Source organism: Corythoichthys intestinalis, chromosome 11 (assembly GCF_030265065.1).
Source record: "Corythoichthys intestinalis isolate RoL2023-P3 chromosome 11, ASM3026506v1, whole genome shotgun sequence".
In the NCBI taxonomy this organism is placed as follows: domain Eukaryota; kingdom Metazoa; phylum Chordata; class Actinopteri; order Syngnathiformes; family Syngnathidae; genus Corythoichthys; species Corythoichthys intestinalis.
In genome coordinates this window covers 36,639,222-36,651,929 of record NC_080405.1, presented here as the reverse complement: position 1 = coordinate 36,651,929, position 12,708 = coordinate 36,639,222, and the positions used below count along the sequence as shown (strand labels likewise).

Below are 12,708 nucleotides of genomic sequence, written 5' to 3'. Positions count from 1 at the left end.
TCCCAATTAAACTGAATTAAACTTCTACTGCTGTCAAATGAGGTAATTTTCCAAGACCCAAACTCTCACTAGTTTAAAGCTACAGCTGGTAATTCAGTATATCAATGGATCCAAGAATAGAAAGACTTGGAGTTCCTAAAAGATGAACGCTATTATGAGTTAAAATACTTCACTATAATTTGATATTGAAACCCCTCTTGATGTTTTCGTTTTTATACAATTTGTAAAATTTAACTAGTAGGTCGCCATTGTTGTTGCAAGATAGTGACGTCACATGGTTACGCTGCAGGGCTTCCAGAGTATGACTGTAGCGACATAATCATGTCATCTGTTCAGCCCTTTCAATTTAAACCCAAGAGGAACATTAATGAGCATGATAGCACTGTCGATATTTCACAAAACGAGCAGCAAAAGCAAAATGAACAGGAAAGACAGGATGAGACGAGGCGAGAGCCCGACAAAACCAGTGTTCTGCCAAAACGTATTACACCGGCGAAAAGTCTACAAGAGGTAAATTTGACACACAAAGTACTACCGTGCGCTTTCCGCTTGTTTTTTTGTTTTTTTTTAATGCATACAGACAGAACATACTAAAGATGCTTGAAGAAAACACTTAAATAATAATATTAATAATATCAAGTAAGGGTGGTTTAAATAGGCTAGGTGACTAGTGTGGTTAACAGATCAATAATAGGCTTTAAAGGTACCACAAGAAAACACAATGCTTAAAAGTATGAGAGGGAAGCACACGCAAAAAAAACTTTGAGGCACTGAAAAAGTAAAAAAAAAAAACTCAAGAAGAGTAAGTACTCGCAGCTTTTAACCGATGTATGCATGTGTTGGATGTTTTGCCGCGTAGAAGGAATTGTAATAGACTGATAGTGTTTGTCTAGTGAGTGACAAACTACATCATCACCCCATTGCGCGCATAAAACATGGCACCTTTTGTAGGTCAAACCGTACTAAATATTATAGATTTCTAAATCAATATTTTGTTTATAATAACCAGGGGTGCACATATTTTTTTTTGCACAGGTTCTCAGAGGAGGACCTGGAGATGTGACTTGGTCCTCATTGAGTTTGAGAGCCGACCCGCCTGATGCGATAAAATTATGACAAGCTTTACTTAGAGCCTATTACCTTGAATTAATTATATAAACAACGCTTGATTAACATCAACTGGCACAACAAAATTGCCATTACTTTGAAGTGAAATGTAAAGAAATAAACATAAAAGCACTAATTCAAAATAAAGGGCATTCATATGCGGCTCCCACATTAACTCCAAGCCTTTGTAAAAGTGGGACTTCCTCCTCATAAGAGCTCATTGAACGTGCATGTTTAGCTTTGTGAAATGCGAGCAAAAACACCTTTGTCAGTGCATGGCGCTGTTCTTCAATAACTTTTTTCCGCCACTTGTACATAGGGTGGGTGGGGTCCTGTCTGACATCGATAGTTTGCTTAATTGCCACATGCTCTGTTTTTTTTCGTGCTTTTCAAAGTTTGGATGGCTAAAATTCTTTGAACCTACATAAAATGCGCTGCTCTTATTAATGACATTCGGATTCTCACGGCAAATGTTGCACCACATTTCCGTGCGAGCATCATTTGCTTCTAGCCATGTTACCTTCTGCAGCCACTTTTCAGCAAAAGTCCTTTTTTCCGGTAGCTCCGTTGACGTCTCTGTCGTCTGTCTGTCTTTTGACGGGGGTGGGGGAACACGGAAATAATTACTCAGTGGGGCCTGCCTCTTTGACATTTTGAGAAGTGTTTTTCTCGTGTCCGCCGCAAATACAGTGGTCAGGCATCGGTACGCAAAAGCGTATGGAAGCCGTTGAGGGCCAGCGCGTTTGTCTACGTCCAGTACGCATGCGCGCATGCAGACCACTTATGTGCACCCCTGATAATAACATATTTTAGTAAAAGAGAAGTATTGTAGCCTTTTAGAGCCTATTTAGCCTAAGTCCGTGGTTTCCGGTAACGCTTTTAGTTTGAATATGGGGGGCTGTCACCACATCATTTTCCAGGAATTGTATATAATGCGTAGTGTTAAAATAGGTCAATGTTCCCACTAGTATTTTATTCCTCTCGGCAACAATGGCAGAAATGAATTTAAATCATTTAAAATGATTTAAATTGTATTTATTTCAGAATATATAATTATAACATGTAAATGTTAAAAAAAATATATATATATATTTTATAACTATAAGGCTCAGCTGACTATGAACCACCTCTAAAAAATATAGTCAGCAGTTACATAATTGCCTTCAGATATTAAAGTTAGCCTAGTGCCATCAATTACTTTACTGACTTTAGCAACATTGAGTTGACACTGAGCCCAATTAACTTGAACATCTGATAAGTTACATTACGTTAGCGGGTCAATAAAATTTTGGACTTTTTAATTTTAACCACATGGAAAGGAGGTGTACAGAGTCCTGAAACCATGCGTTATGCTGTATTTATTTTGCTCCGTTTCAACTACATTTAGGCGTAACGTAAAAAAACGTCTGTGATCAACATTACGCTAACAGAAGAAGAGACCTTTGACTTTAGTTAGAAGATCATCCGCCAAATGTCAAAGATGTTAGCGAATGCGTAGTGCGTCAACATTTTGAAATAAAAAGAGTTTTAAATTTTATTGTATATCATGAAAAGTTGGACGTTTTGTTGAATTTCCCGTGCTTCGTATTGCCTAATAACATTGGTAATGGCTTTTATGATAGGAAACGGTGATAATGCTTCCTTAGTTTTCAAGATGAGCAACATTTACAGGGTTACTAAAGCATTAATTAGCCACTTGCCAGTCAACCTGATTTTAATAGCAAGCCTCTGTGCAAGAAATAATGAATCCCTTTCTCTTTTCAGCAAGCCTGAAAGGAGACAGTGCTTTCACGCTTAGCATAAGTGTCACCAATGTCTCCGAGGCTTTTAAATTGTTGGGATTAAATTAGTCTGACCTTTTTCCTCTATTCTCCAATTGCTCGCATATGTTTATATGTCAAAATGTGAAAAGGTTGTTGATTGGAGGCTCTAAACATTGAAGCCTTTGTTTTCCTACTTTGCTGTGCCTAAACATTTTTACCTCTCTCTCTCTTGGTTGGGCGTGATTAGTTGGACAGCGCCATGTCCCTCATTCAGGCCGCAAAGAATCTGATGAACACCGTGGTGTCCACTGTGAAGGCGTCATACGTGGCTTCCACCAAGTACCAGAAGAACAAAGGTATGGAGGCCCTCAACATGCCTGCCATTTCTTGGAGGATGAAGGCGCCCGAGAAAAAGCCTCTGGTGAAGAGAGAGAAACAGGATGACGGCCAAACAAATCGGGTCAAGAGATCATCTCACAAGAAGCATGTCAACCCAGTGCAGGCTCTGAGTGAGTTTAAAGCAATGGATAGTATCTAGATTGAGTCTCTTATTTTGTTTATGTATAGAGATCAAGCTTGGCATTTTATCAAAAAGAGCTTTTAAGTTTTTTTGTCTTTTTTTCCACCAATGTATGTGTGTCTGCACACCTAAATTCCATACGACTGCTGTATACTTGTGTGGAAAATAGTAAGGGATCAAGTAGACACAGGCATTTTGTTTTGTATTGTCATTATTTTTCTAATGTATGTATGCCATAATTCCACAAGTCTACGTATTCCTATTGAGGTTGTATTACCATACTAAGTTTTGTTGGTGTTTTTCATTGTTGGAGGATAATTTTTACCACAAATATCAACTATGCAAACTGATGTCTGCCTTATTTCAACTCGATCAGTAATTGTCTGGCACATGGAGGGCTACTGTGAGATTTAAAAGTGTCGTTGCCCAAACTGTAACAGACCAAAGTTCGTGCGATTATATTTGTACCTGTTCACACATTCTTGATGAAACTTTGTTTCCTTTTCCATTTTATTTAGTATTGAATCCTTTTATTTGACAGCCTTACCAAGACGTGCTTTAGAATTGCCTATAAATCTTACTAATCCGGCCCTTCACTCCAGTTCTGTGCATGTGAAGCTTATTGATGAAGTCTTATAAAACCCCCAGTAGACTAAACAATCATTGAAGAGTATGCCTGTTCTTCCTTTTCTGTCAATGAGACCAGCCTCCACAAGCTAAGAATGGGTCCAAATTGATGTATCAATACGTTCTCTTCATTCTGGGAGGAAGGCATTGAAAGAAGAGGGCAGGTTTCCTCTATTATATTGTTTGTTTGTCTAGACTTTAGATGGCAGAACTATCTGAAGCAACTCACAATGTTAAAGCTTTAAATTTGTCACTTGATCAAACAGCTTTTTGATGACGTCAGTTGCGAGGCTTTGTGAAATCTTTCTGCTTTAGTTTCCCATTCAAATTCTATTTTGCCCGTTTGGCATCAGTGAACTAATCCTGAGTGGGCATGTATGCGCGAACTCACATTTTTTATGTGCAGCCAATCATCTCAGTTTTTTTTGTTGTTGTTTTTACCCTTTGGTTTGTCTTGCTGTATTTGAGTTTGGAATAGATACAAGTAAACAATTTTGCTGTGGATTTCTCTTCTTTGTTCTTTATAGCTGAAATCTAAGCACACACTATATTGAATTTATGTGCCTGCTCTATTTTGACGAACAATTGAATAAAAACATCCTCAACAAAATGTTATTACTTCTCTGTTGATTCTAAACACCATTGTGATTACTTGATAAATTGTGTTGTAGAAATTTAAGATAATACTAATCCTTCATGATGACTCCTGAAGACAAAAGCAGGGTTGGCTTTTCAAGTGAAAGGAACATTCTTCATTCCAGCTGCATATGATTGTCCTTCCACATGATTTTGGGTTGCATAATAATAAAGGTCCACTTGGGAAATGCTATTAGATCACTGGTCATAATCGGTCACAGCATCCCTAGTGGACTGCTGTTCAGCAACAATTAGGTAACGCTTGAATGCTTCAGGACATTTTTTTTTTTTTTTTTTTTGCAAGCTGCTATGTTAAAAGATATTGAAGCAAAATTCAAGTCCTACTGCAGTCCTGTATACAGTGTGTGTGTATGTGTATATGCAGTATATATATATACTGTATATTAGGGATGTAACGGTACACAAAAATCTCGGTACGGTACGTACCTCTGTTTTGAGGTCACTGTTCGGTTCATTTTCGGTACAGTAAGAAAATAAAATGCAAAATATAAATGTGCTAGTTTATTTCACACTTTTGTGCTTTCAACAATAGGAACATTAGCCTATACAAAGCTAGAATTCTGCTCAAAAGTAGCGGGTATTTAAAGATAATAATCCAACAACAATTTTCCTCTCAGACCCCGCATATCGGTCAGCTTTCTTTCTGAAAGGGCTAAAGGGAAAAGCAATCCCAATGACAAAGATTTTAACATGTATTATACAAATGAAATGTCTCAATGATTTTTTTTTTTTTCTTTTTTTCTTATGAACGGTTTTCAAAAGCTTTATTGGTGGATTTTCTCAAGTTAGAGCGCCACACAGAAATTAATCAATTTAATTGTGAAAGCAGGATCTGTGCACAATTTATTTTATTTAAATAGGCTATTATTTATTTCATGTGTTTATATTTTACAAATGAGATGCATTACTCATTTATATTGTATATTTTATGTTGTATAACTTTAGTTCCTTTGTGAATATTAGTTCCTACTTGTTTTGTTGTGGTAGGAGGGTTTTGTATTGAACACGGGGCGGTGTTGGTTATTATTATAGCAGAGAAGACAGCAGTAAATCAACAAAGACAAGTCAACTGTGCCCCGATCTACCACTCAAGAGATCTGATGGACTCAAAAAGTTGTTTACGATTGCATATTAGATTGAAAATCGACCGGATCCACCATACTTTTACACGAGCGACTTCCGGTCTGCCTGAGCCAAGCTAGCGGTAGTAGTATTGACGCGGGAGGGCCGTGTCTCGCGTCAAATAGTAAACTCTGCCGTTCTTTTCGCGTGCGTCGCGTTGAGCCGCTTCTGGGACGCGTCTAACACGCGGCCGCACTGCGACTAGTGTGCATTGGCTGATTGACTTTAACGCCCGCGTTTCACTGCGTTCTCGCGGCGGCCACGTTGTCGCGCCGTTTACGTTTCTGGGTTATATACTGTCCTACCGTGTTGGTCGTCATTATAGTAGAGAAGACGGAGTAAATATAATCTACACAACTCGACTCACAGCCACGGGTTACATTACGTCAGAAACTCGTTCGGTACGCCTCCATTCCAAACCGAACACCCCGTACCGAAACGGCTCAATACAAATACATGTACCGTTACACCCTTAATAATTTATATATATATATATATATATATAAAATTAGAAATTGTAGTGTCAACCTTTAGTATCGCATATGTGGATTTCCTACCAGGTAGTGTGGTAATCCTCATTGCCTATAGAAATGTCTTCTGGATGAAAACTTATATTTCTTAAAAACTAAAACACATTTAGAATTCTTTTCCTGTCATTTTAAGCCAACAGGAATCAGCAAGAGGTCTGTGCTTCATGTTTCAGACAGTCCAAATATGGGTTAACGCACATACTGAGCGATTTAAAAAAAAAAAAAAAAAAAAAGTTCTACATGAAAGCTAACATGCTGAAGTTAGCAGTGCACACAAGCTAATATTTTGGCTGAGTTCACTCCATTTACACCAAAAAATGGTCAAAACATTTTATTATGTCATTTCCTGAATGTAATTTTACTACATCTTCGACATCTTAAAATGACTTGTTACACCTTACCTTTGAATAAGTATGAGTGTGGGATCCTTCAGGTACCACTTTAAATTAGTAAATTCGTGTTCACATGACCAAAAAGCTAAAATGCAGTCTCACACACAATGGGCAAAAAATGTACAACATTGAGAATGTCTGATGTTAATTAATTTGCATTTCAGTGTTGTCTCGTCAGACGTAAACTGGCAAACGTCTTATGTTTGGCATTCAAAGCCCTTTTCGGACATACGCTGTACTCAGTTTAAATCCTGGGATTTAAAGGGGCAGCCCTTACTGGACTGTCTCAGAAAATTAGAATACACAATATTCTAATTTTTTGAGACAGTCCTGTGTATATATACAGGACTGTCTCAGGAAATTAGAATACACAATATTCTAATTTCCTGAGACAGTCAGGATATTGGACTGTCTCAGAAAATTAGAATACACAATATTCTAATTTTTTGAGACAGTCCTGTGTATATATACAGGACTGTCTCAGGAAATTAGAATACACAATATTCTAATTTCCTGAGACAGTCAGGATATTAGAATATTGTGTATTCTAATTTCCTGAGACAGTCAGGATATTAGAATATTGTGTATTCTAATTTCCTGAGACAGTCCTGTATATATACACAGGACTGTCTCAAAAAATTAGAATATTGTGTATTCTAATTTTCTGAGACAGTCCAGTATGTCTGAAAGCAATTTCCCGGGTCGACTGACACGGAGATGACACGGACATTAACCACAGGTCGCGTCCTAGTATAATGTCTTACCCGGGACGCGGCATGTGTGAAAGCAGCCGTTTAATTTCCGGGTCACAGCGCAAAGGCTGATGACGTAAATATGATGACTGGCTGATCATGATTCCCTTTTTCTCCACAGTAAGATGAAAAGTGGTAAACAACCATCGCGATTATTAACATGGCAAACTGAAAATAGCAAAATTAAACTGGAAACATAAAGAAATTAAATTGCTTCTGGATCTTAGAGCTGAGGAAGAGACAGTTTATCGTCCATATTTGGAAATGTGTGGTCTGTTTTCTCGCCGATTGCGACCAAAAATGACGCAATGTCAATGTAATGATAAAATACCGTCCCCCATCCACCTCGCACAGAGAGCATCGAGTCCCCAACACGGGACAATTCTTAAAGTGTCCAACCTGGATAGGTCCAGGGACATCTCCCCATGTCTGAGAGCCATGACCCGGGTAAATCCCGCATCACTTTACATAGGAATTCACCGGGACATATCATATTTTTCGGACTATAAGTCGCAGTTTTTTTCATAGTTGGCTGGGGGTGTGACTTATACTCAGGAGCGATTTATGTGTGAAATTATTAACACATTATTGTATCATTTCACATTATTATTTTGGTGTTTTGGAGTGACACTGATGGTTTGGTGAACTTGTTAGCATGTTGTATATTCTATAGTTATCTGAATAACTTTTGATAGCTATGTTATGTTAGCATACCGGCCACGTTCGCATTTCATTGTTCATGCATCATGTAACATTATCATACTGTACACTTATTCAGCATGTTGTTCTCTATTTTATTTTTATTTTAAATTGCATTTCAAGATGACATATCTGTTCTATGTGTTGGATTTTATCAAGTAAATGTCCCCCAAAAATTTGACTTATACTCTGGTGCGACTTATGTTTTTTTCCTCTTCGTTGGGCATTTAATGGCTGGTGCGTCTTATACTCAGGTGCGACTTATAGTCCAAAAAATACGGTAAGTCTGAAAGGAGCTCAAGACACGTGTTTCGCTTGATATCTTTAAATGATGATGATGTAAGAAAAAGGGTCGTCAAAGTAATATTATTGTCACCATTAACAAAAACGACAATGGCCTGTAGGTCTGAATGGTTGTCTGCGTCGGTCTGATGATTTCCCAGTGAAGTTCTCTGTTATATCTGTAGTGTGATTCGTGGAATATAAATTCTTCGTACTATGTGCTTGATTACATGCCTGAGTTAATATAATCTAACCACCACCACCCTAATCCACAATTTGTAGATCTTGTTGTAGCATGCTATTCATGTAAAATGATTTTCAGACTAATCCGGACCCTGACGACATCTTTAGGGGGCTTGTATTGTAAAGAGACTCAGTATGTATCGGCGTAAGGCTGATTTAATGTGTTCGGGCAGACCTAATTAACATGCGCTGTACATCTTGGGTTGCTATTTCAGCTTGTACGCTGCATTAATATGGAGGAGTAGATTCCCAAAATGTCCTATTGAATCTGATTTGTATTCATTTCTTTGGACATAATTTTAAAACTCTAATCCTGTGCTTCATCTACGGTATGTGTTAAGTCGTTCTTATGAGTGTCCACGTAGCAGATAACTCTCTTGGCGGAATAATAATGTCCAGTGTGGTTTGAATATATGCATCTCAAAGGCACTGATTCATTGCATCTAAACTCTTTCAGTGCCATTGATAATAATAGATGCCTGCAAGCTGTGCTTCCAGAACCACATGTGGCTTTTTTCATCACTCTACTGTGTATTTAAATGAGCTTCATTTCCAAATAGTTTGGAGGTCCACTGTATTATGTCAATGACTTCAAATGTGTTTTGGTTAGCAGAGTACCGTATTTCTCGAATATAAGGCGCACCCGTGTATGATGCGCACCCCAAATTTACTTGTAAAATCTAGGGAAAATTATTGTACCCATTTATAACGCGCACCCTAATTTTAGCACCAATAAATAGAAGAATACAAGAAAACAGAGCTCGTGTACAGATACAGAAATGTCATTTTACTGGTGAAACATAGCACAAGCATAGCATATTGATAGCTCAAAACATTACCATAAACTGACAATATTTACGGTAATAATATGATTTGACAACTCCAACTTACCAGAATCTAGGAAAAAACAAAACAGATGTGACTTTTCTTTTAAAGGCTGCTGTATAACTTCATTTCATCATGATGAATAAATGTTTCTTCCATGGATTGATACGGTGAAATGAAAGTGAGAACGTAAGTCGGGAATCCGTGAGAGCTCATCGCTGTCATCTCGACAGTAACAATAGGAACCGTAATGGTCGGCAACGGGTCGCCGCATAAGTTTCTTGAACACAACGTGGCCGTGTCAATAAAAAATAATCGTAATGTAATAGATATGTTTCTGTCTCCATCCAAGTACCCGTTTATAATGCGCACCATGATTTTACAAGTTGATTTTGGGGAAAAAAAGTGCGTGTAATATTCGGGAAATTATGGTAGGTTACACATGGTCGAGTATAGTAAAGCATGAAGCAAAATGGCACAATTTTAGAAATGTTTTAGCATGGCAATCGATTCAAATTCATAATAAAACTGAAATGTTACATTTTTTTTAAACACACATAAAACAGAAATAGGCTCATTTTCCATCCAAAAGGTACGTGTATCGTCAAAAGTGCTGCAACGATGCAAAAGGTAGGTGCACCGTCAAAAGTAGTGCTGCAAGGATGAATTGATTAATAGAGTAGAATAGCCCTTTATTGTTATTATACAGTTGTACAATGAAATTGTGGAGCATCTCCCTTTACAGTGCAGGACAAATAAAAATGTCGAATAAAAGTATAATATCTAAATGAACTCGAGTAATTTGATTAGAAAAAAGCTTTGAATCAAATTTTGCTGCTTCGAGTATTTGCTTCATTAGAGTGCCGTTGTTAGTGTTTGTTTTGAAAGGGTTTGCATTTAGTTTTACTGATTTTACCCTCTAGTGGCAACAGTGAATATGACACAACTCCAATTGCTTCCCTGTTAAGTTTTGGTTTTGAGTTTATGTTTGTTTTTGGATTTCGTAACTTAGTTTAGAAATATATTTAGAATTTCTTTCTGGGAATATGTGTTTGAATGAATTTTTAAGAGCTTTGTAAAAAAAAAAAAAAAAAATGTTTAGCATATAATAGCATTTAAGCTAGCGGACTTTTGCTATGCAAGTTCGCCAATTGTTTTTATTGTTGAACTTAGATCCTCATTTTTTTAGTACCAATTGAAGCACAGATATTTTCATTTTTTTAATGTTAAAATAAAAATAAAATAAAAAATAATAAAAATTAAAAAAAATTCCCGAGTGTTTCTTTAAAAGATTAAAACGTTTAATCTTTTAAAGAAACACTCGGGAATTTTATTTTGTATTCATATTTAATGTTCTTTTGAAAGTGCAATCCTAGCAAGCCAAAATAAGTATTATTGCAAGCATAAACACTGTTTCTTTCGTTTTACATCTCCAAGAATTCATTCTGCAAGGTATTAAATGTCTGTAATCCGATAACTCGATTATTCGAATGAGTTTTCCCCAAATTACAAGCCCCAAGAATGAATATATTTTTCCAGCAAATTCAGGCTATGTAAAGCCATGGTGAAATCCAAGCAGTAGTAGCAGTACATGCATCACCACTAAAGGTCAAATATTTGTACTTGCACATTTGCTATAATGTCTTACATCACATCTGTGTTTAAATTTAGACTTATAGTACATTTATATGGTACGTAATGTTAAAAGGTCTGAGGAGATTTGTGTGAACATTGTTGTTAAAATACTTTTTACGTTTGTATGACGGTCATCTCACAATGTTCAACTCCTATATAAAATGTTGCATATACTGTTCCATTATTGTGATAGTGACAGTTTATTCCTGGAAGAGATGACTTCAATTACTCCCTCTGTGGGAAATAATTCCATACATTTAGTTGCAGTCCTTTTCGATTATGTTTGTAAACATTGCCTTGATCCTATCAGGGTTAAGACCTGTATTATTTGTTTGCTACCCATCTTCTTTTTGTCATATCTTTTTATTGACAATATCACAATGAACAGTATATTTGTGAAACAAATAGAGACGAGCCTGTCGCGGGAGATCTTGTCACCCCTGTGATTGTTCCCGGTGAATTTATGATGCCTTTGTAGCTAGTGTTGCAAAACAATGAGAGGAGCTCCTGTTTGACAGGACTACTTTTTTTGTGTGTCAGCTGTTCAGTTACTATACTAACACAATGGCTTATTCATTCTGTAGTTCATGAATTGATTTTACTATAAAATGCATGCTGTTGTCACTTTTATTGTTATTGTAAATAACATTTACATATACTGCAAGGGAGATTATGATTAATTTAGTCTTCCCAATGCCTTTCCTGAAGTCTGCAGTTTACATTCGTCATGTATTTAAAATCCTAAAAGCTGAACAGTTTTAAATATTTGTGACATGAAAAGTTCATTTTCGTCCCAGGAAATACATGATGAAATTAAGTAAAAATAATTTTTAAACAACCAAAGTGCCCCGCACGTTGATTTGATAGCATATTAAATGAATGCAATTTAAATATTCTCATAAATTACTTTGAAAGCAGGAAAAAAAATCATGCAGCATTCAGATATTCTTTAACTATTGAAAGTCCAAAACTAAGTCCACCCATGAATTTTTCACTATGCTTAAAGGGTATGTTTGAAAGCTCAATACAGGTTGGCCTGAAACAAATTCGGAATTAATTTATTGTCATTTAGTAAGAAGCACAGCGAAATTGTAATTAATACAGCAGGTCTCATGGACCGTGCAAACAGAAGAACTGCACAGGTAAATGAATAATAAATACACATAACAAATATGTAATAAAAAAAAAAAAAAAAGTGAACAATTCTCATAGGGTCTTAAAAAATGTGAAATTTATTCATCTTGAACAAGGAGCGATACTCGGGACAAGGTAAAATTAAGTTAATTTAGCGCTAATAAATAAGATTAACGCTACCGTACCTTGCTAACATAACGTAGCGGTTTCTATCAAATATGACTACTGTCGATGAGTGGCCAACGTGTCTTTAATACAGGCTTTATTCAATCTGTAAAAACACAGTGCTGTAGAGTGATGAGGGTGAAAAATAAAAACATAATAAATCTGTCAATTTTAGCTCTGTAGTTATCGAAGGACAAGACACCAAGTAGCACTGGTGCTTAATATGCTCCAATACAGCAGGTATCAAACATTTAT

At 36.6% G+C, this 12,708-nt stretch overlaps 1 protein-coding gene across 2 annotated transcripts in view; it reads left to right on the top strand.

Annotated features, from left to right (window-relative positions):
* The window catches only part of ctnna1 (catenin (cadherin-associated protein), alpha 1), a 54,701-nt gene extending 50,074 nt beyond the window's left edge, over nucleotides 1–4,627 (top strand). For both annotated transcript variants that reach the window (XM_057849952.1, XM_057849953.1), the window contains exon 18: nucleotides 3,118–4,627. In XM_057849952.1, the coding sequence (XP_057705935.1) occupies nucleotides 3,118–3,408 (291 nt within the window). In that variant the 3' untranslated portion in view covers nucleotides 3,409–4,627. The remainder of the gene's footprint in view (nucleotides 1–3,117) is intronic.
* The last annotated feature ends 8,081 nt before the right edge of the window (nucleotides 4,628–12,708 follow it).